Source organism: Prionailurus bengalensis, chromosome B3 (assembly GCF_016509475.1).
Source record: "Prionailurus bengalensis isolate Pbe53 chromosome B3, Fcat_Pben_1.1_paternal_pri, whole genome shotgun sequence".
Classification (NCBI taxonomy): Eukaryota; Metazoa; Chordata; class Mammalia; order Carnivora; family Felidae; genus Prionailurus; species Prionailurus bengalensis.
Genome location: NC_057355.1, coordinates 21,036,467 through 21,059,878, shown reverse-complemented (window position 1 = coordinate 21,059,878; position 23,412 = coordinate 21,036,467). Strand labels below are relative to the sequence as shown.

General features: G+C 41.8%; 1 protein-coding gene across 2 annotated transcripts in view; it reads right to left on the bottom strand.

Moving 5' to 3' along the window:
• FAM189A1 (family with sequence similarity 189 member A1) overlaps window positions 1-23,412 on the bottom strand; it is a 461,340-nt gene that overhangs the window by 67,513 nt on the left and 370,415 nt on the right. Inside the window, exon 4 of one of the 2 annotated variants that reach the window (XM_043554845.1) lies at window positions 11,039-11,173. The exons of the other annotated variant lie outside the window; for it this stretch is intronic. Within the exon in view, the coding sequence (XP_043410780.1) occupies window positions 11,039-11,173 (135 nt within the window). The remainder of the gene's footprint in view (window positions 1-11,038; window positions 11,174-23,412) is intronic. 2 annotated transcript variants of the gene reach the window in all.

The following is a 23,412-nucleotide window of genomic DNA, read 5'->3' as shown; positions in this document are numbered from 1 at the left end:
GACAGAAGCATTTGAATCAGTAGACTCAGTAGAGAAGATAATCCTTACCTATGTGGATGGGCATCATCGAATCCACTGATGGCCCACATAGAACAAATATGGGGAGAAAGGAGGAATTCTCTCTCTCCACTCCTCCTGCTCTTGGATTCTGGTGCACCTGCTTCTTGAGCTTTCAAACTCAGCCCACAGCTTACACCATCGCCATCCCCTCTCCCCACCGATTCTTAGGCCGTTGGACTTGGACTGAATTTTATCAGGGGCTTTCCTGGTACTTCAGCTGGCAGATGACAGACCATGGGACATCTTGGTCTCCATTTCTTATAATAAATCTCCATATATCTGTATTTATGTCTATACCTATAACTGTAGCTACCCTGCTGGTTCTGTCTTTCTGGAGAACGAATACATCTATTTTTATAGACATTCGGTTATTTCAGTTAGGGTTAGGTGGGGCCTGTGGTCACATTATCACTGCACCTAGAGCTGGGTGTGCTTGGGATCATTCAGTGACAGAATCCAAAATATTTTTCCTATCTTCCTACTCCCTCAGTTTCCCAGGTGCCACCAATTCTGTCCTTATAGCTAACCCACCTCCATCTCCTGTGTATACCTAACACTTTATCCATCAGGCCACTCAGCAAAATAATGGCCCTCCCTTAGGACAGAGTGGAGGATTGAAAATTCTTTTTATAATTTAATATTTTTATTTCCTCTCACAGTGGAAATAAGATAGTGCACTGAAATTGCTATTGTGCTTGTGACTTTTTCCCCATTAGACCTGGTGGGAAGAGTCTGCCTTTTATTTATTTCTGCACATCTGATGTCCAACTCAGGCATGAAAAAAAAGATGCTTAAAAAACTCCCTGAATGAGGGGTGCCTGGGTGGCTCAGTTGGTTAAGCCATGGCATGATCTCAGGGCAATTGGTTCAGCTCGGGGCATGATCTCACGGTTCATGGGTTTGAGCCCTGTATCAATCAGGCTCTCTGCTGTCAGCACAGAGCCCACTTTGGATCCTCTGTTCCCCTCTCCCTCCAAAATAAATAAACGTCAAAAAAACCACTTTGGGGCACCTGGGTGGCTCAGTTGGTTGGGTGTCTGACTTTGGCTCAGGTCATGATCTCGCTGTTCCTGAGTTCGAGCCCCATGTTGGGCTCTGTGCTCACAGCTTGGAGCCTGAAGCCTGCTTCAGATTCTCTGTCTCCCTCTCTTTCTGCCCCTCCCCCCCCCCTCTCAAAAAAAAAATTAAAAAAGTAAAATATTTAAACAAACCTTCCTGAATGAATGAATGAAAAACTCATAGATTTCAGAAACATTTACAGAGTGCTGGTCATGCCATGTCCTTCTCTGGAAGCCACAGTAAGGCAAAGATACCATTCTTCCTTCACTGAGCTTATAGTCTGGAGAGGGGGCAGGTATTAATAAAGAAATTACACAAATGCATAGCTACAATCTGTAATAGCTTCATGGGAAAATAAAGTACAAGGAATTATGAAAATTTAGCACAAGGATGGCCAGGGCTAGTCTGAGGGGGAAGGTGAAAGATGAAGGGTGGGGAGGAATAAGCTCACCAAAATGAGGAGAAGGAATGTTCTGGACCAGAGAGCATTGTGTGCCAAGACTATGGTGCAGAGAGACCCCTGAGGGGTGTCCTGGAGGCTAAAGGAAGCCAGTGTGACTGCAGGGAAGGGGAGAGGCAAGAATGTCACAAAAACTGAAGCCAGAGAGGAGATAATGACTCTGTAAGACACACTCAAGATTTAGAGCTTTGCCCTAAAAGCAAGTGGTGACGCAATCAGTTGTGCAATTTTAACATCGATGTACGATGGTGTGATGCAGGGGACAGAAAATGTACTTGGACCAGGGTGGAGGAGGATGTGATAGTTAATTTTATGTGTGAACTTGGTTGGAGTGGTGTTTGGATACGAGATCAAACATTCTGGATTTTTTTACGAGGGTGTTCTTAGAGGAGACTAACATTTACATCAGCGGACTCAGAGTAGAGCAGACTGCCTTCCAATATGTTGGTGGGCCTCATCTAATCGGTTGAAGGCATAAAGAGAATGAAAGACTGACCTCTCCAGAGCAAGAAGAAATTCCACAGACTGATGGCCTACAGACCTGAACTGCAGTGATGACCCTTCCCTGGGTCTCCAGGCTGCTGGCTCACCCTGCAGTTTTGGACTTGTCAGCCTCCATAATCACATGAGCCAATTCCTTAAGGTATCTCTCTGTCTCTGTGTTTATATATGTGTGTCTATATATACATATATAAATATACATATAGTGTGTATACGTGTGTCTGTGTGTATAGTATACGTGTGCATGCGTGCGTGCATGTGTGTGTACTGCTTCACACATCTCACTGGTTCTGTTACTTTGGCAAACCCTGACTAATACTGAGGAGATTTCAGAGCTGAGCAATGAGATGGCCAGAGGAGGAAGGCGGGAGAAGTGCTGAGCAGCACAGACTGCTGGATGAGGCTGGTGACCATGAGTTTAAGGCATAAGGCACAGGGTTTATGGCAAGGTCTGCGGGTCTTGCTGGTCAGGGTGCAGTCAGGGAGAGAGCACACACCATCCAGGGAGTATGGGCCAACCAGCCAGAGAGGAGTTAGGAAAAGTGAGTGCAGGAGGCCTGAGCACTGGTCCCTGTGTCCTTGAGATGGTGAATATGTCTCAAGGACAGGGAGAAGGGTGGTGTTGCACAGTGGAGTCCAACTGAGGCCAGACAGCAGGCTTGGTGGGAGTAGAAGCTGGACAAGCAAGCCCAAGGTGACAATGCCTGGGCTGGAGAACTGGGGTGCCCTGCCAAGCCTCCCTGAGGGGTGGCTGGGTTCAGGGAAAATATCAGGTTGTGTAGTGACCTTGGAGAGGGATGTTGGGCTTGTGCAGAAGGTGGGTTCTGGAGCAGGGAGGTTAAGAGCATGAGATTCCAGGGCTCTGCATGAGGCATCTCCCTGAAATGCCATGTACTTTCCCCAGAAAGAGGAGACTTTGGGGGAAAACCACTGAAGGGAGGGACAAAGGCAAGGGACTGGCACCACTGAAAGTGTCTTGCTCCCCAGCAGTGAGCGAGCCCCTCTGGGGCCTGCATTCTCCATGCCTGGGCCTTCATTTAACTGCATGAGGAGGTATGGGTGCACCTGCAAGCCCATCCACCAGTCCTGAGTGGGGCTACAAGTGCCAAGAGACACTGGGAGGGAACCAGTCCAGCAAGGCCACCTGCCTGGGAGGGGACTTCTGTGAATATCACTCAAAATACTTCTACCTCAAATGCTGAGTATCCTGGACCTTGTTTTAACTCAGCAGGTACAGATCAGTCACAGCCCTCTTGGGTGGAACCTCTGATCCATAGGATTATTCCAAAGGGCATTTAATTGCACTGATGCTAAATGGATCTGTAACTGCAGATGTCCCACCAGACTCGGTATTACAGCCGTGCACAGAAAGTGATGCCACCAGATCGGAGGGTGGCAAGGCAGGCTTCCAGTGGTGTTGGAGGGGACAGAACATGCCACTCAGGGACATCATGACATGAGTTGTGTTCAGTGGCCAGGAGAACTCACTATTTCTAGACATGCCCTTGCATGGGTCCCATGGTTGCTAGTTTAAGTGTGATAGTACCTCATCTCTGAGAGGATCCCACCTGGCCAGAGGGACTCATTAGTGTTTCCCTTAAGAATCCAGAGGTGAGAGGAGCACCTGGGTGCCTCAGTCAGTTAAGCGTCTGACTCTTCATCTTGGCTCAGGTCAGATTTCATGGTTCATGAGTTTGAGCCCCACAATGGGCTCTGCCCTGATGGCATGGAGCCTGCTTGGGATTCTGTCTCCTTTCTCTGTCCCTCCCCAGCTTGTTCTCTCTCTCTCTCTCTCTCTGCTCTCAAAATAAATAAGTAAACAAACTTTAAAAAAGTCCAGAGGTGAGAAGAAAGCTATACAGAGATATGATACATCTGCCTTACTCTATGTAGCTGCCCAGTTCCAAAATGGAAACATCACATTTAGCAGGGGTGTGTGTGTGTGTGTGTGTGTGTGGTGTTGCACAATGCCAGTCCATGCTGTGACTTTTGTCACAAAATGTTGACCATTCACTTATCCTCAGAATCATTTTTATTTCTTTAGCATGGTTAAGAACTTACTGAAGATTAGATACTAAATGATAAGTCCATTTTCCAAGTCCCTAGGTTTTTTTTTTTTTAAATTATCTTGTCACCCTCTCCACCCCCCATTTTTTTTTACATTTTTAGAGACAAAGATAAACCATCTGTAAGATAAGACAAGAAAGCACATAAATTCAATAACTGATTTCTTGGGAAACTTTTATCTCCTTGTCCATTGATAATGTTTCTTTGGGTAATTTGGTTTCCTATGGCTCAATAAATTAAATCCAGATAGATGAAGCAAGAAATAGATTTTTAACTCTGTTCTGAATTAGAATTATATCATTATAATAAAACCATAATGACATTCTGGGATCTAGGAAAGAATTAAAGCTGGGATGGATATCATATCAGCATATGATGAAGCATATTCTACCAGTTAACAATTCTGAATTTTGTAACCTTTTAAAAATTCTGTTAATACTGATCAGGAAATATGTCACAATCTTGTGCTGGGTTTGGCTTGGCAAAGGCAAACATTACACTACTAAAACATCCTTTATCATTTATTTTATCATCTTATCTTACAAAAGCCTTGATATTATTTTATCAGGAGAGGGGATCTGTGTAGACTTCATCTTTAGGTAAAATTGCCCACCACTGTCTAATGCTTTGGAAAAATAGCTTCTGAAATCCTAAATTTCAGGCCCTTTTTACAGATTATTCATAATGTGATGTCCACAGCCAGGTCCTGTCATCGGGGAGCCGAAACTTGAGTCTTGGAGAACTAGACCCTCTGAGGAGTGCTGCCCAACACTGGACTTGTTCAGGGACCCCTGCAGAGCCATCTGACCTCACTCTACCCACACAATAGGCTGCTGGACAACAGGACGGTCCATGACTCTGGTTCTGCAATCCTGGGATCCCTGCATGGCACAATGGAGTTCTAGGTCTCCTCTGTGCCTCTGTCCTTTGCCCTGCCCTCACTCCTATCAGGGTGGAGCAGTAAACTTCGGTAGGACATGAGATATTATTACCTGTTAAGAGGCAATCAATACCCTAACCGAGAGGCTTGTGTGCCCCCGGGGGTTCTCTGCTGAAGAACAAGAGAATCCAGGAGTAGGGGTGGTCAGGAAGGGCAGGAAAGAGACCAAGGGACAGAGGGCTTCCAGGCCTCCAAGCCATAGAAAACAATCTTAGGGGTGAGCGAAGCAGTGTCTGCGTCATTTTCTGGATTCCAAATATATTCTTCATTAGCCAGGAAGAAGACTGGTTTCTGTTCATTTTCTCTGATGACAGATTGTGCCTGTACAACTTTCTGGTATTGGTGGGTAGTAGCGGGGGAGGGGGAAGGAGGGTGGCATAATGGTAAGTGAGTAGTTAGACCAATCTCATTAAGTCTCTATCAGCTAACTCAAACACAACTAAAATCAAAGGCGCTTTGATTCCTAAACCAATTACATGAGATTTCCCCAGCACAAACTGAATTCATTAGATACAAAGTATGGATAATCCATAATTTAATATGGAAATTTAGGCATGAAGTATTACTAATCAGATAGCTAGAACCTCAAATCAGACTATTAAGAGACCAGTGAACCTGCTCTAATTGCTAGCCAAAAAAATACGAGCAAGAGAAACTAATGAAAATAATATCCCCCTTTTGCATTTACTTTGGCTAAGGGTTAAGAACATCTGTAGGCTACAGGAAGGGGCTCCCACAGAAATTTGTTCCTTGTTAACAAGAGTGCCTTTCTTTCCTACCACCCTTGTGTGTTCTGAGAGTTTTAATGCGGAGAAGAAACACCAGGTGCCTGCTGCAAAGCCTTTTACTGCAGGGGTGTCATCCAACACAGCGTGGCTTGAATGACTTTAAGAGTAATGATCACATTAAAAATGACTGCACCAGCAATTATAAGAAAACTAGAGAATGGGGCACTTAGATCTAGAAGAATCTCAGAGGAAGGAGTACCTATATTTATGAGAAGGAAGTATAAAATCTTCATTATGCTAAAGCCTATTTAAATAGAGCACATGGTTGATACAGGTTAGGAATAGGCTTTTGTGCTTTGAAGTATCCATACACATCAGAAAAGATATAAGAAAGATATGAAACACATTGAGAATTCCACTGTAATTAACCAGCTAGAGACATCTGTGGTGACAACTGGGAGCAAACAGAGAAGGTTGCTGTAATCCAAGGGCTAAAAGCAAAGACACAAGTGCTCACGGAATAAGTAAGGAAAAAGTGATAGAGAAGCAAAGACTTGAGAAGTGGCCTGCCCAGAGCTCAAGATCGCATCAAAAGCAGAGCACAAAGATAATATTCACTGCATAAAACAAGGTGGGAAGAGAGCCTTAAGAGAAACTGAGCAAAACAAGATGGAAAAGGAAGAATGAAAACAATTGGGGGGGGGGGGGATGATAGGAAGGATGGATAAAAGCAGTCCAAGAGATTCAGCTATCCTAAAACAAAGACAACAGAGAAAAATTCAGATTTATACTTTAAGAAAACTTTGCTGAAATAAAGCAAGATGAAAACTCACTGTGCAAAGGGTACATGGTACCATAAGAAATTTGAGAAAGGTTGATCAATATCAAGATGTATCACAGTGAAGCGAATGGACTTGATAATTTAAAAGTATTACTGACACCTATATCAAAAAAGAAAAGAAAAGAAAAAGAAAACCAAGAAAAAACAAAAGACAAAAACAAAAAACAAAAAATGATGCCTTATATCAGCTAGGATGGGCTAGGTTATGCTGTGGTAACAAGTATCCCCCAAATCTCAGTGGGTTAAAACAACAAGTTTAGTTCTCACTCATGCTAAAATGTCCAATGTAAGTAAATGTGGGTGAGTTATGGGGGCTCTACCCATTGTAGTACCTAGACTAATGGTGCAGCCCCCATCTATAACTTGCCTATTACCATGCCAGAGGGAAAGAGAGCGCTGGATACTCAGGCTTGGAAGTGATACATAGAAGTTTTGCTCACATGGCACTGAACAACCACAAGGAGACTAGGAAGTATGATCTTACCACATTGAGGGAAGTTGGAGAGCTAGAAGTATTTTTTAAACAGAATTAATGACCACCACATGACCAAAAGGGAGAAAGCATTAGGCTGACTTTAAGGTCTTTCTCTGTAGCAATATTCAATATTCAATTATGGATAATGATGCAGAAAGCTAAAAAGAGCATTGCCCCTACCATTTAAATGACCAAACACTGGACACTCTGCAAATTCACAACTTAATTGGAATCCATCAGACAGCTGAGGTCACACGGCAACCAACCAACCCAAATTCTAAGGACATGGGAATCTCCATGTTGAGAAACATGAGCATGTGTTCACTTGGGACAGATGCTTTAGTGAAAAGGTGAGCAGTGTGCAGGGTCATGTAGGTAATTCAGCATAGAGACAGAGGCTATATGGAAGAATCAAATGGAAAGGCACAATCACAGACATGAAGGATGTCTCTGAGGCATCAACAGACTCAGCAGAGCTGAGGGGAAAATGGCCCAGTGTGGTTTATGTTGGGGATGCAAGGCTGGTTCACTGTTAAAAGTCAATCAGTGTTATTCACCATGTTAGCAGACCAAATGAGAAAAAGTACATGAACATTAAGTCGATGCAGAAAAAGACGGATAAATCCAACGTCCATCCATGATAAAAAGAACTCTCAGGAAACTAGGAAAACCAGGGATAACTTCTACAACCTGATAATGGGCATCTATAGAAAAACTTAGAGCTAACACTATATTTAGTTCCTAAAATCAGGAAAGCAAGGATGTATGCTCTCACCATGTCTATCCAATACTGCAGTGAGGTGAAAGAAAGAAAGAAAGAAAGAAAGAAAGAAAGAAAGAAAGAAAGAAAGAAAGAAAGAAAGAAAGAAGGAAGGAAGGAAGGAAGGAAGAGGTATTCAGACTGGAAAGGAAGATGTAAAATTGCCTCTCGTTGCATTTCACATGACTGCCTACAGAGAAGATCCAAAAGAATCTATAAAGGAGCTACCAGAACTATTAAGTGAGTTTAACAAGATTACAGGATACAAGATCAGTAACAAAAATCAAATTTCTATATACTAGCAATGAACAAGAGATGGTTAAAAATCTTTTAAGTACCATTAAAATAGCACTAACAAACATGAAATACCATAAGCAAAAATACTAAAGAAAATATGTTAAGATCGATACCTCAAACACTGTACAACACTAGTAGAATATAAAAAGAACTGGGGTGCCTGGGTGGCTCAGTTGGTTAAGCGTCCGACTTCAGCTCAGGTCATGAGCTCAGGGTTTGAGGGTTTGAGCCCCATGTTGGGATCTGTGCTGACAGCTCAGAACCTGGAGTCTGCTTTGGATTCTGTGTGTCCCTCTCTCTCTGCCTCTCCCTGGTTCACACTCTGTCTCTCTTTGTCTCTCAAAAAATAAAAAATAAACATTAAAAAAAAATGTTTAAAGACCTAAGTAAATGGAGAGCTATATCACGAATATGTCGATTCTCTCCAAACTGAGATACAGAGTGAATGCCACCCCAATCAAAACCCCAGCAGGATTTTTGGAGAAACTGATAAGCTGATTCCAAAATTTACACGGAAATGCAGAGGAACTAGGATAGCCAAAATGATTTGGGAAAATAACAAAGCTAGAGGACGGCAGTAAACAGACCCTCCCTTCCAAGTGTCTTTCATCTACCAGATTCCAGATGAAACTCAGCTCCCCACTCTATACACTCAAGGCCATTGCTCTCATTACCGGCCCTCAGGTGGGGGGCAGGCTGCTCACTGCTCCCTCTTTTTCAATCATAAATCCTCCTTACTCTGAGCCTCATGCCACCAGCTCTGACAGTTCCTACATCCGGAGAAGTTTTTTAAAACAAATTTATTCAGAAGTTTGGTGTAGTCTTTCTCAGGCCTTCAGCTCTCACCATTGTCTTGGGCAATTTGAACACCCATGGGGATGAGCCGTTTGAGAAGACTCCCCTGCACTGACTTGAACTGTTTAGGTCTCTTCACTTTGTTTCATTGTAGTTATCCCCTCCCAAGTGGTTTCCTTATCAGGGCACCAGAGCCGGGGCCACTGGGAAAGGGTGGGACTGCAGGCTTGTCAGCCCAGCCTGGGCCTTCTTAGAGGGAGCACTGTGGTTCCAGCACCATCTTTCAGGCCACAGCCACTCCTCAGGGGATAGAGAGTCAAGAAGACAGGTCCTGGGAGGGTCCCACTGAGTACACGTGTCATAAAGGACTCCAAGGTCTTGGGACTTCAGACCAAATACCTTTAGCCCATCAACTGAGTGGGACATGACATAGCTATTTAACTGCATGCACACACCCATGTGGCCTCCAGACTGCGAGATTCCCTGGGGGATTTGTCCACTCTTCCAGGGGGCAGTGACTGCACTGTAATTTAATTATAATTACCTATTGTCTTGTTATAGGCAGCAAGAAATACCCTTTAAAAATTTCTTTTAATTAAAAAAAATTTTTTTAAGTTAAAAAAAATGTTTATTTAGTTTGAGGGACAGACAGAGAGTGCCAGCCAGGGAAGGGCAGAGAGAGAGAGGGAGACAGAATCCCAAGGAGGCCCTGCATGGTCAGCACACAGCCTGAAGCAGGGCTCCATCCCATGAACTGTGAGATCGTGATCTGAGCTGAAATCAAGAGTCAGATGCTCAACCGACTGAGCCACCCAGGCGCCCGTTTTTGTTTTTTTTTTTTTTAAATACGGAAAGAAAAAGTCAGGAGGTGACTTAGGAGTTGTCAGAATGAGATCTCAGAGTGAGCACTAGCTGCCCATGTCCCCATTCCAGGAGGGCTGTGAAAGGCCACGGTGGGTCTCAGACACTGACCCTGTGCAAGCCCATAGTGAGAGAAACCATGGTTGTATGCAACGTGAGGTGGCAAGAACCACCTTGCACATAAGAGGACAGGCCCTTGAGTGCTGCAGTCTGGGTTCCTCTGAGCCTCCTGGATCTGTTACTCTGGAGGGCTGCTGGAACCACTCTGAGAGAGGAAGTCAGTCCCACCCTGTACTTTAGGCACATTTCCTATCTCTCTTACGTCACTGCCCATTTGCCACATGTTTTCACAGTGTCCTGGACTAATAGGGAGCTCGCCCAGACCAACAGGTCATTGTTGCCAGCATTTGGAATGACACCCAGGTACTCAATTCCAGAGGGCAACACTTTGCTCCTTTCTCCCCCGATTCCAGGGTGACTCTTCGAGTCTCCAGTTCCCCACATACTGTGTTCCCTATGGACATACTCTAGAGCTCCCTACATACTGTAAATACAATTTTATCACCATAAAGCATTCCTTTGACCTTGCTGCATCCTTTTAGAAAAGTTTTAGCACATTTTCACCCAGGGAAAAGAGAAGAACTGGGTTCATTGTTCATATGCATTTTTAAGCAGCCAATTTTGGTTTTCAGGAGAAAAAAAACTTGCAGGAAGAAAAAGAAAGGAATAATATAAACAATTTTCCATGTCATTTAAAAAAAATCAGATGCTGTACACAAGAATAGATTGCTGTGGGAAATTGTAAAATGTCTTTCTCCAAATATCTTTTAAAAAGGCAAAATAAATGCCCATCTGTTCCCTGATGGTGTACCAGCAAAAATGTTAGAAAAGCAGTAGAATGCATCACATCCACATTTGTAAAGACCTGTTTCAACCATTCATATCCTACTCCACATATGTCAGAGGCAGGAAAGTGAAATGGTAAAAATGGAAAACGAGATCCAGAAAGCAACACCTTTAAAGTGAAAATCTATAATCCTATAAAATGCTCTCCGGAAAGATATTCCCTCTTGCATTTCAGCTACAGAGATGAATTAAGAAGTGGAAGGAATAGATACATGAGTAAAGCTCTCCTAAAATGTCTGTAAATGCATGGGATGGAATGCATGAATAAGCAGTGCCCTTGGCCATCACCTTCAACGTCAGCCTCACGGCGTTGCAGTCCTCCTGCAGCGGATTCAGCTTCAGCGTCTCCCCAAGGTTGCTGCAGCCGGATGACTGGTGCTGCATTTCACAGCAGACACACACCCCGACACTGTCAAACTTAATCTAGACAGAGGAACACAGACAGATCTCACAATTAAAACGGCATTCTGCCCTGGCGGGTACACTTGAGCTACACAATTAAGATCACGTGAAAATGCCTCAGTTCAGAGCACCCTGGTTCAGTTTTAAGTAATAAAGCCAAATGATTTATCTTGACAAAAGCCATGGAAACACACACACACACACACACACACACACACACCAGGAGGAATAACTTCAAATCCCGATTTTCAAAGCAATTAATGAAAAAGAAAAAAATAAGCTTGAAGAAACCTAAGCGATAGTAACAGACAGTTACAGAGGAGTCACAGAAAGAGATTAAAGTAAATGAACAGAAGGGCTCCTGGGTGGCTCAGTCAGTTGAGTGTCCGACTCCTCTTGATTTTGGCTCAGGTTATGATCTCATGGTTTGTGAGTTCGAGCCCTGCATCGGGCTGTGTGCTGACATTGCGGAGCCTGCTTGGGATTCTGTCACTCTTTCTCTCTCTGCCTCTCTCCTGCTCTCTCTCTCTCAAAAATAAATTAAAAATAAACACTAAAAACAAAAGGAAATGAACAGAATGCTACTCCTATTGAGTTATGTATGGAGACATGTTATCATAGCTCTGTGTCTTGGCATGTTCTGCTCCCAGGGTCAGCAATTTCCTGACTATAATGTCATGGCCTATCAAACTCCTACTCATCTGTCAAGACCCAACTCCCATGTCATCCTTGAGGCCTTGTCTGGTTTTCCCTCTCCGGAGCTGCTTGCTTCTTCTCTGGGCAGCGCACTCCACCCCCAGATCTGCTGGAGACTTACTTTATCTAGCTGTAGTTATTTATGTCCTGTGTGCTCCCCGAGGGCAACCATCACATGTTACAGTCACAGGATTCACAATGTGTAAGGTGTGGCATTTCAATAAATGCTGTGTAAATAAACATGTCTTGGAAAATTAAAAACCAGGGAAGGAAAAAATGCAATTCAAGTGTTTTGAAAGCTTGGAGCCCAGGGGGAAACCCTCAGAGCACGCCTGCCCCCCCACCCCCCTGCAGCCTGAAGTGGACCGGGCATCGCCAGCCTGCAGAAATGAGAAGTCACTGCCTTCTGCAACTCACAGCCCTAGGCACCCACCTTCACTGACTTGTTCCCATTGCTGGCTGAGTCCTCCACGCCTAGCTGCTGTCACCTACACACCCAACTGCTCACTAACACAGACTTCCAGAGAAGTGAAATAAAAAGGGACAGCCATAAGTCAAGGGTATTGTCCAGGGCCAAATTTTCATCTTTTAAACCTCAAGTTAATTTATCCTTTACCTACTTTATGCTTCAATTTCTGCTCTTTTAATTTGATCTAAAATGATGACTGACAGACTGGAGGAGGAGAACTGAGGGTGGAGGCCAGCAGGAGGAGAGCCATACCTGCACCAACCACTGCCAAGAGCCTCTGCCACCTCACCTACGGGCCGGGGGCCGGGAAGGTTGCTTTTGCTTTTAATGCTTTTAGTGATATCTCCAGTCTCCAGAGTTGAAGTCCACCCTGAGCATGGAGTCCAGCTGAGGGAGCCTTAACAACACTATCACCCATAACAACATTCCACAGTGGAGGTGCACAGGAGGTGTCAGGGCCAGGTCGTTCAGTACAAGTCCCCCCTTTGTATGAGGCAGCCTGTCCTGCTAACCTACAGAACACACAGAACTCAGGGACAGCTGGGATTGGGCCCCTCAATCCCACACACCAGATGTGTGCTTTGGGCAAGGCCCCTTCCTGCTGGCTGGCCAGGGCTGGGCTGAGGCTGTGGGGACTTTGTTCCCTAACAGACCCCTCAGACAGGTTCTCCTCCAACTAGAGATGCCATGAAATGAAGAAGGACTGAGAAGTCATTCATTGCTCTTGCAATGGGAACTGTTTTGTGGTGGTCTCAGCCTATTGATAGTGATGCTATTGATCAGGAATGCCTGGAGGCACTCACCTGGGCCCACGCTACCTGTGATGAGCTCCCCACAGACACTTGTGGCTAGACCAGCCCCGTGGTTCTTGAAATGATTGCAAAACACTCCTCAGCAACAACTGTCAGGGAACTTTGACAAAACAAAGCTTATTGGCTGCAGTTCCTGGAGGGGACACAGCATACCCAGGGCCATGTAGTGATGTCATGATAGGGGGTGAAGGTAGAGGGGGCCTGGGGCTCCACCTTTACTGTGGTCCAGGGTGGGGTGTTTAGGGCTTCACAGGTTTGTTCTTTATTGGTGAGTTTAAACCCTAAGAGCAGGAATTAGGGCATGGGAAGGGAAAAGCAGGATAACTCAAGAGGTCAGTTATCTGGGTTGCCCAGCGGGGAGGGAAACTTCATGGCTGGGGCAGCCTGGCTCCTTATTTGTTGTGTGGCTTGTAACTCTGGGCAATGTGTTTATTTGAGATGGAGGTCTTTGAAATGAATACCTTGACAATCAAAAGCTTAATGTCAGGCACTTAAACTGTAGAAACTCTTTCCCCAGAGATCCACTCTATTCCCCCTGATGTCCCACTTTTGCCTTTCCCTATTCCCTTCCTCCCTCCGCCCCACCCTGGATCCCCCTCACTCTCCTGTGTCTCCCCTGACCATAGCATTTACCACCTTCTCACATGCCCTGAGATGGACTCATTCTGTTTATCTGCTGTTCCGCCCATCAGAGTGTAAGCGAAGGATCTGGGTCTGTCTTATTCACAGATGCACGCAGAACTTAACAACAGTGCTGGCTGGGAACGGCTCTCTCTCCCAATCTCTCCATTGCTGCCTGCTGCCCTGGCTGAACAACATGAGGTGCAGCCTGTTTGGCATGAAAAGATCCCTGGAAAGAGGCAGCACATCGAATGGTCCACTAGCTACACTCATGTAAATAGCTTATCACATCGCACTCTGTGGGGATAAAACAACCTAACGCTGGAAGAGGAAGGAGGAGATAATTTGCAGGGAGCAGACAGGTCTCGGTAAGTCTCCTTCAATGGAACAGAAAGGCCTGAAACAAGATTCTCAAGGCACCCACCGCCAAGTCTGCATAATAAATTTGAAATGGTGTCTCACGCTAGATACTTGTTAAAGTATGCCTGCTCTGAATTCAAAGCCACAGCCCAGCACTTGCTACAGAGCACACAATGATTTTTTCCAACTGAAGAATTAAGATTCTATAATCAGGGAAAATCTATTTAAGCTACAGTAAGTACCTAGTGCCTCAGGTAATGCCCAAGACCAATCATCACCCACATGAGTAAATGCACATCCCAGCAATTTACTGTGACCAACTCTGTTGTGCTGTGGCTGGGGTTTAATTTAATTTTAATGTATTTTAATTTTAATTTAATTTAAATGTAAAAAAAAACACTTATACGATCTTTAGAAAAAAAACACTGGAGAAAATCTTTAGGATCTAAGGCTAGGCAAAGAGTTCTTGGAGTAACACTAAAAATATAATGAGCAAAAATTGACTTTTGTGCTACAAATGACCCGTTACAAGAATGAAAGACAAACTATCGACCGTGAGAAAATATGTGCAAACCACATAGTCAAATAAACCATGTACTATATATGATCTTTGTCTTTTATTCTAAAGTCTTAACTGTTTTTGTTTTATTGCTTGTTTAGTGTCCTATGTGCTTGTCTCTAATTCACCCCCAATCTCCCCAAGAGAACTGAAAATATACCCTGAGTATAATCCTACTCATCAGATGTTCTGTCAGCTTTATTTTCTTCTTAGAGACAGTTCCATGGAGCCTCTCTGTCCTGCTTTAATCTGGACTCGTCAATCTATAAGTGGTCTGTCTACACTAGTCATGTACATGCTGGGACATTTTTCTTTTATCACCTCAAATTCTCTTTCCCTTGTTAGATCCCCTCTTCTCTTGTGTCTTGGCTTACAATCTCATTTTGGGGGAAGTAAGTTCCTTTAGTACTTTCCTGTCTAAAATTACAAAGACTGAAACTCCCAAGAATATGCCAGGATGTGGAGCACTGGGGACCCTCAGGCAGGTCTAGTGGGTGTGTAAATTGGCACAGCCACTTCGAAGAATGGTTAGACCTTGTCTACTTTTTACTATGGCACTTAGGATGAAGTTGTTATTTTTACCCATAGATATCTAATTGTTCCAACACCATCTGTTGAAAAGGCTATCTTTTCTCCATTGCTTTTGACCTTTGTCAAAAATCAGTTGGGCATGTTTCTGGGTTCTCTGTTGTGTTCCATTTATCTACTTATCTCTCTTCCTTGACTACTGTGGCTATAAGTCTTGAAATAAAATTGATGCCTCCCCTTTCGTTCTTTTTCAAAATTGTTTCTTTGCCTTTCTGTATACATTTTAGTATAAAATTGTCTACGTCTACAAAAAAAAACTTGCTGGGGTTTTGATAGGAATTGCATTATGTTTGCATATCAATTTGAGGAGAATTTATAACATTGCTATGCTGATTCTTCCAATTCATGAGGACAGTATGTCTCTCCACTTACTTAGAATTCTTTGATTTACTTCATCATCATTATGTAGTTTTTCAGTGTACATGTCCTGTACATATTTTGTTAGATTTACCCCTGCGCACTTTCTGAGTGATTATAAATAGGACTGTGTTTTCACTTTCGGTGCCCATACACTTATTGTTAATATAGAGAAATACAATTGAATTCTGTATGTTTATCTTGTATCCTGTGAGCTTGCTGAACTCACTGATTAGTTCTAAGGGATTATTTCTGGAGATTCCTTGGGATTTTCTATGTATACACTCATGTCATCTACAAATAAGGTTAGTTTTATTTCTTCCTTTCTGATTTGTATGCTTTAATTTGCTTTTCTTACCTTGTTGCATTAACTAGAACTTCTAGCACTATATATACTACATTGAACGATAGTGGTGAGGACAGGCATGCTTGCTTTGTTTCTGATCTTAGGGGGAAAGTTTTCAGTCTTTTCCCATTAAGTATCGTGTTCACTGTAGGGTTTTTGTAGATGCTCTTTTTCAGGTTCAGGAAGTTCTCCTTTAAGTCCATTTTTCTAAGGATTTATTTATCATGGAAGGATATTCAATTTTGTTAGTGCTTTTTCTGTATCAGTTGATCTGGCCATGTGATTTTCTTCTTTCATCTATTAATATCATAGATTACATTGATTGACTTTGGAATATTGAACCAGCCTTGCATCCCTGGAATAAACCCCTCTTGGAGATGATATGTAATTTTATTTATACATGCTGAATTCTACTTCCTAATATTTTGTTAAGGATCTTTGCATCTATCTTAATTAGGGATATTGGTCTCTAGTGTTCTTTTACTGTATTCTCTCTCTGGTTGTGGTAGATCATAATACTGGATTCATAAAATCAACTTGGAAGTATTCACTCCTATTCTATTTTCTGGGAAAGAGTATGTGAAAATGGTGTTAATTCCTTTAAATATTTGGTAGACTTATCCAGTGAAAACTATCTGGGCCTAGAGATTTTGTTTTGGGGAGTTTTTAAATTAAAAGTTTAATTTCCTTAATAGTTATAGTGTAATTGAAACTGTTTAATATTGTGTGAGTTATGGTAGTTTTGTGTTCTTTAAGAAGTTGATCCATTTAATCTATGTTGTTAAATTTATTTGTGTAAAAATGTTCATATTATTCCCTTATTATCTTTTGATGTCTGCAGAGTCTGAAGTTATGTTCCGAATTCATTCCAGACATGGTAATTTGTGTCCTTTATCTTTTTTTTCTTAGGGGAGCTTTGTCAATTGTGTTGATCTTGTCAAAGTATCAGCTCCTTGTTTCATTGGTTTTCTCAATTATTTTCTTGTTTGTGATTTTACTGATTTGTGCTCTTATCTTCTTTGTTTCCTTCTTGCTCTGGGTTGATTTTCTTTCTTCTCTAGTATCTTGAGGTAGGAAGTTAGGTTATTGATTTGAGACCTTTCCTTGTTTCTTATGAAAGCAACTAGTGCTACAAATTTCCCTAGTATTACTTTAGCTGCATCCCACATATTTTGATATGTCATGCTTTATTTTCATTCCTTTCTAAATATATTTGGATTCCCTTTGAGGCTTCTTTTTGATTCATGGATTATTTAGAAGTGTGCTGTTTAACTTCCACATGTTTAGAAATATTCCCATAATAGCAAAGGAAACTTACACTGTGAGTAAGATGAAACAGTAAATTATGGCAACCATGTAAATACCCTACGGCAAGAATAGAGACAGGAAATAAAGCATTTATATAAGTAAAGAATTCTAAGGAGGAAATAAGGAATTATAAACTATAAACAGGACACTTACTATTATAATGGTTTTAGAAAACAGAGAATCTTTTCTTCCTAATTGTTTTTTTTCCCCTATGGGTAAATTATCATTATTTTAATGGCTTACTTCAAGATTTTTCTTTGTCTTTAGTTTTCTTAAGTTTGACTATGGTGTGTCTTGGTGCAGATTTCTTTGGGAGCATCCTGTTTGGATTTGCTCAGCTTCTTGAATTTTTAGATTAATGCCTTTTGCCAAATTTGGGGCATTGTCAGCCATTATTTCTTCAAGTATTTTTCAGCCTTACTTTTTAAAAAAAGTTTATTAATTTATTTTTTTGGGGGGGGAGAGAGAGAGAGCGCAAGCATGGGTGGGGGAGGGTCAGAGAAAGAGGGAGAGACTCAAGCTGGCAGCGTGAAGTCTAATGCAGGACTCAAACTCATGAACTGTGAGATCATGACCTGACTTGAAATCAAGAGACCACGCTTAACTGAGCCACTCAGGTGCCCCAGCCTTGCTTTTTTAATCCTTTCTTTCAGTAACTTCAGTGACATGAATGTTAGACCATAAACCACTGAGTCTCTCTTCATTTTTGTTTCTAGTCAATTTTCTCTCTGGTGTTCAGTTTGGGTACTTTCTACCTACTGTTCCATTTTTCTGTTCACTGATTCTTTTCTCATTCCCCTTCATTCTGACATTGAGCCCAGCTGTGGAGCTTTTTATTTCATTCATTTTTGAGTTCTAAAATTTTCATTTGGCTCTTTAGATCTTCTATTTTTTTACTGAGACTTTTTATTAATTCATTTATTTCAGGAATGTTCATAATTGCTCATGGAGGCATTTTTATCATGGACTATATATGAACATATGAAAGTCAAAGCAATAAAACTGTGAGAGGATGATAAGAATACCTTCATGTCCTTGGAGTAGGAAAACACTTCTTAAGCATGATTCAAAATGTATTAATCATAAACAAATGACAAATGTATTTGAAATGAAAAACTTTTCATAAAATAATACCCAAATGAGAGTAAAATAGAAGATTTTGCATTACATGCAAGTACAGAAAACTTATATCCAAAACAAACAAAAAACCCCTCACTTAAACATTAAGGAAAAGACAACCCAATGTGAAATGTGATAAGGAGCCCCACCACAACAGTAATCTGAAAAATAGAAATCAAAATTACAATATGATGTTGGTTACACTCTTACCAGAGTGGCTAAAATTGAAAAATAATTACAATAGACAATACCAAATGATGATAAGGATGTGAAGCAACAGGAACTCTTATACATTGCTGATGGGGTTGTGAACTGGGACAACAACTTTGGAATACAGTTTGGCATTATCCATTTATATTAAAGATTTCTACCCAATCTAATGTAATATCCTAATTGTAATATCCTAGTGACTATCCTCACTGGGAACAGAGAGGCAGTGAATTGGGAGCGCATAAGGAGGGCCTTGGGTTTCTGGAGATGCTTTATTTGTAGATTTTAGTGGAGGTCACATGCATATTTGCCTCATGATAAACTGCTGAGCTTTATATTTTTGTTTTGCAGACTTTCTTAAATATGTTTTATATTCTCAAGGAAAAAGGTTAAAAATGAATGGCCTGCTTGAAAATAAAATGTAAAACTTAAATCAGGAAAAGAACAAAACCAAGTTTACAGAAAATAGCAAAAAAGAATTTAACATAAAAAGCGAGAGTAATGGAATAGAGGATAGGAATAAAGATATTAGGATAATAAAGCCTAAAGATAATTCTTGAATAGACAAACCCCAGGTAGGACTAAACAAAAGAAAACAAAACAAAAGCCAAAGCAAACATGATTAGAAATGAGAAAGGAGCTTTAAATATAGAATGTTGGAGATTTAGAGAATGGAGGCAGGTCTAAGGCCATAAATCCAAAAATCTAGAGAACCTGGATAATTTCATAGCAAAATATAAACTACTGTACTGAATCCAAAAGATGCAGTAAACCCAAAGTCCAATAACCATAAAAGATACTGGGAAGTCCAAAATGGTATTTCAAGCTGAGTTGCTTGTGACCTTTAATGGAAAGATAATTCCTACGTTTTAGCTAATGCAATAAGAAAATATTGTAAGTTGTGTAAATATTGGAAAAGACAGAATTGTCTTTCTTTCCAAATTATATGATTGATTATCTAAAATAACCTAAGAGAATATACTAAAAAAAACTGGAATTAAGATTATTTGTTATACTGATTATTAAAAATATGATACTAGTAATAACCAAATAAAAATAAAAATGGCAGGGGGACTGGCTGGCTCAGTCAGAGGAGCATGCGACTCTTGATCTTGGAGCCATGAGTTTGAGCCCCATGCTGGGTGAAGAGATTACTAAAAAAAATAAAGAAAACTTTAAAAAAATTAAAAAATAAAAATGACAAATGTATTGTACTCAGTTAATGGTAACAAATACAAAATACCTAAAAATACAATAACATAAAATAAGTTAAATATGAAAATAAAATGACCAATGGTAAGCTATATATAAAATCTTATTATGTAGCAATAACTCAGGTATAACAGATATGGGTCATTCTACCTGGCCGCCCAATGCCATTAAGCCTTCCTCCTCACTTTGGGGAATACTCACCTTATGAGTCGGTCTACCTTCTCCAGAAATGCTTTCCAGGCCTACCTAATTGGGAGGGAGCCCTTAAAGGAGGGCTCCACTACGAGACACTCCTGCACAGGACTTAGGTGGGAGCTTGGGACACAGGTATGTACTACACGGACTCCATTCTGAAATAGGGGGCAGCAGACACAGCCAGTTTCCAGAGGAGGCAGGAAGTGAGGTTCTGGAGACAGTATCCAAAGCCTAGGGTCAGCAGGGTCACACTACTGGCCCCGTGACGATGGGGTCTTCCTCAAAGCAGTTCCTGAGTATAATTTGAAGCATCTTTCCTTTCCTGGCCTTATAGCCTCCAAACTTGGTTTCTGGCTGTCCTGGAGACTCTGTGAACTCTTTGGGTCCCTTCTAGGTGAAAACTAGCTTGAGTTGGCTTCTTCACTATGTGTCCTGACTGACACCTACTGCCTGAATCAATGAAGGTGCACAGCCTATTCCTAAATGGAAAGATGTAATATCCTACAAACTGCCGATCCTTCCCAAGGAATGCACACTTGTGCTGGCATTCCAATCAGAATCCCAATGGAGTGGATAGAACTGGACAAAATAATTTTTTGATGTTTATTCATTTATTTTGAGAGAAAGAGAGGGAGAGAGAGAGAGAGCAAGCATGAGTGGGGAAGAGGCAGAGAGAGAGGGAGAGAAAATCCCAATCAGCCTCCACACTCAGCATGGAGCTCAGAGTGGGGCTCCATCTCACAGCCATGAGATCATGACCTGAGGCAAAGTCAAGAGTCAGACTCTTAACCAAGGCACCCAGACAAAATCATTTTAAAGATTTATAAAATCTTTATAAATCTTTATAAAATCCACACTCAGCATGGAGCTCAGAGTGGGGCTCCATCTCACAGCCATGAGATCATGACCTGAGGCAAAGTCAAGAGTCAGATGCTTAACCCAGGCACCCAGACAAAATCATTTTAAAGATTTATAAAATAACAAACATGTAAGAATTATCCAAAAAATTTTTGAAAACCAAAAGAGATAATGGGAGAGCAGTGGATGTCTTAACAGATATTAATGTTGTAATCAAAACACTAAAGTCATGGCTTAAAAATAAATAAAGAGTTCAATGGGATAGAAAAATTTCAGAAATCAGACTGATAATCTATAGGAAATTAGTAAATGAAAAACATGGCATTTCAATTCAGTAGGAAAAAGACAGTTTGCTTAATAATAGTGCTGGCATAGTAAGCTATTCATCTATAATTGTCTCAAAACATAAGAATAAAATATATTTGACTAAGAATCGAAATTAAAACAATAAAAACTCAGGAAAATGTAAAAGGATGGTTGCACAAACATGGGGTGCAGAGTCCTTTTAACGGCAAACCAAGAATCTCAGAAAGCTAGAAAAGTCTCAAAATAAAAGATAAGAACAAAGGCTCTGGCCAGCCAGGCCTGGAGTACAAAGCAATCACAATACACACAATGTCCACCAAGTTTGCTAACCTTCTAGGTTATGGGTCTAGAGCTCCTAGATATGTTTTCAGGAGATGAGCAAAGACTTAATATCCCTAATAGCTTTAGGAATGAGAAAGGGAACATAAATACAAATGCAGAGAGGATTAAAAAGGACAAGAAAATGCTAGGAATAACTTTGCACCAACAAATTTGAAAATCTAGAAAAAATAGATGATTTTCTATGCAAACATCAATTGATAAAATTGGCAATGTGAAAAACAAAACAGAATGGAACAGCCAGGTTTGCAAAAACATGAACAGACTATGAACCATAGAAGGAATCTTACAAGGCGGCAGCTAAGGACATCTAAGTGGCCTAAAACATGTGCCATCTTCTTTGGATGCACAGCTGGGATAAGGTCCCTCATTTACCTCACTTATTGGTGACTTTTCTAAAGATCCCAAGTTCTGGAGAAGAACTCCAGTTGGAGCAGCTTGGTTCACAGGCCTGCCTCATGGCTGAGTAGGTGCTGGGCACCAGAAATGCACATAACAGGGAGACATGTTGCCCAAAAGAAAGTGGGCCAAATGGTCCTCCAGAAAGTCGCATCTGGTTTAGAGTCTAATCAACTCATAAAAAGAAACTATAAGAAATGAATCAAATGCTTGTTTTCCTTTTCTTCTACCCATGTAACTATATTAATACACGAGAGTCAAATTACAGTCTGGCAAGTTCACATCATGTCATGACCACTGGCTAACAGGCACCACTGGGGATTCACAACCTTGGGATCTGGGAGCATGGCCTTTGGCTCTGATGTGTCCTTCCACTTTGATCAACTGGACAAAGTGTCCAGAGTTCTGATATAGTCTGGTTTCTCACATCTCAAAAACATGCAAGGAATTATTTCACATGATCATGCCTCTACCTTGGTACGAAGACTGAAGGAGCTCATGTAAATGGCAAGACTGCTTCCTCGGGGTTGGGGTGGGGGAAGGAAGGGAGAGGCCTGGCTTGGCTGGGAAGCAGAGATTATCACATCAAATAACCCTTCAGTGACCCCGGGGAATAGACATCAAAATAAATCTTTTCCATCAGTTGTTTCACTGAGTTTGTGATTAATTGTAAGAAAAATTCTGGAAACCTCCCGATCAGTTCTCTGACCTCAACATCTTGGGTGTGCAGAAGGCTGACAGATTTATTTCAGGAGTGCCCCCACAGTGTTCGGGTCACTGGGAACAACACAGCAGAGCTTTGCAAATGAAGCTGCAGTAATTTTTCATGAATCTCTTTGGAGCATTTAACAGCCAGCCTGCCCCCCCCCACCCCTTATTTATGGTCCATCAGCCTGTCTGGGAGTACAAAGGGCTTAGACAACAGAGAAGGATGCCCCTGGATTCTTTTAAGAAGCACAAACGAGACAGATATGTGACCTTCAGACACTCCTAAAAGGAACGCAGTGGGGAAGGCTGAACCTTGGGGGCAGCCCACGGACCCTGGGGACGCTCACTGGGCAGACCGTCCTTGAGGGTGACGAGCCTGCTGAGCCACAGAGAAAAGCAAAGCATGAGGGACAGAGTCAGATCCATTCAGGGTCCTGTCTGCTAAAGAATGACCCAGGACAAGTCACAGAAGTTCTCTGAGCTTCGCACTCTTGGGGTAAAAGTGCAAAGTGCAAATATTGTTAGTTGTTAGTGTTTTCATTTTATTACTTTAATTGGAGAATAGGTTTGCAAAAATTCACCACTACTTTTGAATACTTTTAGCATTACATCAGTTTTGCAGACATTCTCATTAATCTGTCAAATCTGCCAAACTCAATAACTCGGCTCAGCCAATCCCAGTCCTGCTTATTCTGAGTGACCCCTCTGTTGTCCTGTGGCCACCCTGCTGTTGACAGTGGAGGGCTCCTAAAACACAGGCCCTATTGATGTAGGACTAGGTAACTCTCATACTGGTGG